Here is a 3,946-nt window from a genome sequence, read left to right on the forward strand (position 1 = left end):
CCGCGGCCGCAGCCCCCTCCACGGCGGTCATCCTTCCCGCTCCGCCTTGCGCCGAGCCTCAGCCGCCGCCGCCGCCGCCGCCACCGCCCCTCGGCGGCCCAGGCAAGTACCTGAAAGTGGTGAGAGAGAAACTGTAGCCGCGCTCCGCCATTTTGGTACGCTAGCAGTCGCTCCGCTCCGCGCATGCGCAGCTCCTTCCTTCCTCCCGCGCCGGCCCCCGCCGCCCTGATTGGCTGAGGGGGTAGGGCCGGCATTGTTGCATACCAGGACACACTACCCCCATCCCTCGAAGGAGATCCGCCCCTAGGACGGAGATGGTCGAAAGGCATTCCGGGACTTGGAGTCCCAGGCTGCCGGGGTGCGCTAGGCATGCTGGGGCGGGAAGTCCCGCCCCGCGTGCTTCCCGACATGCCGTGCGGATACTCCGTGTTGGAGAAAGGCTATGGCGGCGCTGGTCGTGGTTGTGTCCTCGGTGGCGCAGGTGCGCGGTTTCCTGCAGCGCTGCTGGGGGCAGCTGTGGCGGGCCCTCCCCGACGCCGGCCAGACCTGGGGTGGGTGCTGCGCGGGGCTCCGGGCCTGGGGCGGGGCGTTGCTCTGCCTGTCCGTCCGTGCCCGGCGTCTGTGCGTGTGCACAAGGGGAGGCGGTGTTTCCTGGACTTCACCTGCGCGGCGATGTGACTCCATGGGCCACATCCCCTGCCAGGCCTAGGGAGGGACCTTACACACGCAGAGGTATAAGCGGGGGGGAAATCAGTTCAACTGCAACACAAGAGAAGTTCCCTGCACGTAAACCGCTTTCAAAATGGCGGACACTGGTTCAGCTAAACCTGGGTGGATGTACATAAGTGATGTAGGTTAAATCGGTTCATTGAACTTCTGTCCCAGAGCCCCTCCAGATTCAAGGTAACCTGTAGTGTGCCAGCTTCCCAGGGTGCACCACCCCTGTAAACTTCCCCCTTTAGGCTGATATGGCCCAAGCTGTCTGCTCCTGCCAAGCAGGGAGCTGTGGTCTAGCGCCAGCCCCTGGCCTGGGCCACTACAGGTTTGAGGCTGCATTATCTAAGTCAAAAGTGAATATCTGTTCACTCTTGATGGTCCTGCTTGGAGCAGGGGTTGGACTAGACCTCCTGAGGTCCCTGCTAACCCCTGTTTCCTATGATTCTGTGATTCACTTGCTTCTCAGTTCAGTGTATGCATCCTAGACCGATCTGCGAAGACTGAATTGATTCAGCCTCGGGCTTTTTGACTGTCTGTACTGAAGTAAATGAAGTGGCCCTGTGACAAGTTCATCGCTAAGTATTTTTTCCCTTCTCTGTCCTAAGCACCAGCATTGGCTGTTCAGGCTCCAGCTGCTCTTCCTGAGCTAGCGGAAGATGTAGGTGAAAGTAATCATGCTCCAAGCTTCTTGGATAACATTTTTTGGCTAGCAGCTCCCAAGTCGAGGCGGACCATTGAGGTAAACCGCTGCAGGAGACGAAACCCCCGTAACATGATAAAAATCAAGGTAACTTGACAGATTTCTATCAGCTTTCCCTCTGGGTCATCAAAAGGAATTTTTTTGCCACAAAGCTTGCAGTACATTTTAGTCGGGTGTCATATGTGCTCATTTCCCAAGCTAGACATGGACTGAAGGGCTCCCCACAAGCTAGATCTAGACTAGGCTGTGGCCATGGGGTAAACTACAGCAGCATGAGCAGCACTGCTTTCGGGCAGTGGTCATTCATTCCCTGCTGCCAAAGGCCGTCCCCAGTGAGGCCTTGTAACTATGAATTCATTGCTCCCCCGATACACTGGCCCACAAACAAGATACAGCCCGTGGGCCCTATGTGACACTCCTGGTTTAGAAAATATGCACTGTGTTCCTGCTTTAAAGCTAAGTAAAAATATTCCAAATAATGTCAATACAAGCTGAAACATTTCTGTAGACATTGTGTTTTTAAAATCATTTGCCAGCCCTGCTTTCCCACAATCCTGTATCACTTTCAAAATGGATTCAAAGAGTTGCAAACAAAGCCGCAAAAAACTATTCCTATCATTAGATTACAATACAGATGAATTTTATATTTTTTTAGTTTATATCTAAACATTTCAGTATGAGTGAAACTTCTAAATACTTTGCAAATCAAGATACATTTATGTATCTTATAACCCAATCCTGCAGATTTTGCCAGGTGTAATACTTCAGGCATTAACTTCAAAGGGCTGCTCTTGGTTATAAACACGAAGCTTAATGATACCTATACAAAACAAACTCCTTAATATTTGCCAAAAGTGCAATTCAAACTGTAAATTAGTAAGCCAACAAAAAACTCTAAACCAGTTCCCTTATAGTTGATTCGTTGTATTTTGACAACTAATCCTTAATTTTATACTTTGTGCTACACAGTTAAGTTGAAACTTGTGTATTTTAATTTTTTTGTAATGGGAAACAGCACTGTTGTTTGCTTTTATTAAATATTTGCTGTTAAATTGGAAAATAAATTTAGCGTACAACTCTGTTGTCTGTCTGAATTTTAGTGGGGTGAAGGTTCACTGTGGGAATATGGAGCCTTGTATTTTAAACTTTGTACGGCTCTTCTACATATGGAAATTTGTAAGAAAATATATCTTGATGCAGTGGGAATAACTCTTCACTCAAAATGTCTAGAGTATTTGTAAAGTATTTTCTTGTTTGTCTTTGCTTTTAATTTTAAACTGTTCCATTTTTTTTCTCCAGACAAATATAGATGTTTGTCCTAAATGTGGCAATGTGAAACTGAAGCATGTCCTTTGTAAATACTGTTATACAAAGGTTCAAATGGAAACTTCTCTCATAAGGGCTGAAATAAAGAAAAAGGAAGGAGGACCATTTAATACACCCACTGTAGAGACTCTAGTTTTGTATCAAGGAGAGAAACCCAGAAAACAAGATCAAGGCAAACGGATCATTGAAAGAAACAGGAAACGTCCATCCTGGTTCCCACTGAACTGATGCCACAAAACTATAGAACCTCATGGTAACAAAACAGTCCATACATCAGGAAAGAAGAAGATGTTTCCCAATAATATTTTCATTTTTTAGTTTATTTAATGCCAAAGTAGAAACTGTCATCCTTTGAAATCTGCTTCATGAGCATTTCCTTTCATGTTAGATCATCAGAGCCATCAAAATACAGAAAATTAGGAACATGTTGGGGTTGGGAAGACCATTTTTGTGCATTAAGTACTATATATTGTTGTAATGCTGTCTTGATGTTTTTGTAAATTTAAGTTGTCCTTTTTATGACCATGAAACAGCATAAAAACATCATAAGTGTAAAATAAAGTATATATAGCTCTATAGCAAGACTCTTTTTCTTTCTGGGTTTTTTTTTTCAGCTTCTCTGAAAAAGTTGTGTGGCTTTTCAGAATTACTTTGTTAAGATCAATACTCTGGGCTACTGGTGGTCTGTAAAGCTGTGGTTAGCCAACCCTGGATAGCTCCAGACCCCTCAGCTTCATTTTCACTTAAAAGGTTTACTTAAAGATATGTGATTATCTAGAAGAAATTTTGAGGGTTGACCATGGTATCTGGGTCTATAGTAGCAGCACTGAGTGAGACATCAGGAATATTTTGAGGAAAAGAGAAATGTCAGAGTCTGAAGAGCATGGAGATGAGTTAGCAACTTGGGTCGCTATGAAAAATGTTTGGAATGGGAATTTTGAGTGTTTTGAAACAGGTAATTTGTAGCCAGATTCTGTTGCATTGATACGTTCACTAACACTGAACTGCATGTGACAGGTTATTTAATGTGTGTCAACTGCAAGTGTATAAAATTAACAATTATCTCAGAAGAATGTGATGAAGGCTTAAGTAATTGAAAGTCATTTGGGGCTACTTGAATGAAAGTGTACTTACTAGAAAGTTACATATAGGTTTGGCAGGGTTTGATTTTTATTGGTAAAAGTTGATAAATATTGATTTCAC

General features: G+C 44.8%; 2 protein-coding genes across 3 annotated transcripts in view; one reads left to right on the forward strand and one right to left on the reverse strand.

The window, feature by feature from the left end:
* Nucleotides 1–214, reverse strand: part of PSMA2 (proteasome subunit alpha 2) — a 6,163-nt gene extending 5,949 nt beyond the window's left edge. Inside the window, exon 1 of the mRNA XM_019509095.1 lies at nt 111–214. Coding sequence (XP_019364640.1) covers nt 111–151 — 41 coding nt within the window. The 5' untranslated portion in view covers nt 152–214. The remainder of the gene's footprint in view (nt 1–110) is intronic.
* A 213-nt stretch (nt 215–427) lies between these two features.
* On the forward strand, nt 428–3,321 carry MRPL32 (mitochondrial ribosomal protein L32). 2 transcript variants are annotated; one of them, XM_019509096.1, is made up of 3 exons: nt 428–551; nt 1,323–1,504; nt 2,717–3,321. In XM_019509096.1, exons 1-3 carry the CDS (start codon nt 443–445, stop codon nt 2,969–2,971), a joined length of 546 nt encoding a protein of 181 aa, XP_019364641.1. In that variant the 5' UTR covers nt 428–442; the 3' UTR covers nt 2,972–3,321. The 2 variants fall into 2 exon arrangements, with proteins under 2 accessions (XP_019364641.1, XP_019364642.1); XM_019509097.1 differs by having other exon boundaries at nt 1,323–1,456.
* The last annotated feature ends 625 nt before the right edge of the window (nt 3,322–3,946 follow it).

Source organism: Gavialis gangeticus, unplaced genomic scaffold (assembly GCF_001723915.1).
Source record: "Gavialis gangeticus isolate Ggan-Ray unplaced genomic scaffold, GavGan_comp1, whole genome shotgun sequence".
Taxonomy (NCBI): Eukaryota; Metazoa; Chordata; order Crocodylia; family Gavialidae; genus Gavialis; species Gavialis gangeticus.

Excerpts from the sequence above, each read along its gene's own strand:
- MRPL32 (XM_019509096.1), top strand. The coding sequence starts at position 443 with ATGGCGGCGCTGGTCGTGGTTGTGTCCTCGGTGGCGCAGGTGCGCGGT. Across the intron at positions 552-1,322 it reads CGACGCCGGCCAGACCTGGG|CACCAGCATTGGCTGTTCAG; the intron begins GTGGGTGCTGCG and ends CTCTGTCCTAAG. Across the intron at positions 1,505-2,716 it reads GTAACATGATAAAAATCAAG|ACAAATATAGATGTTTGTCC; the intron begins GTAACTTGACAG and ends TTTTTTCTCCAG.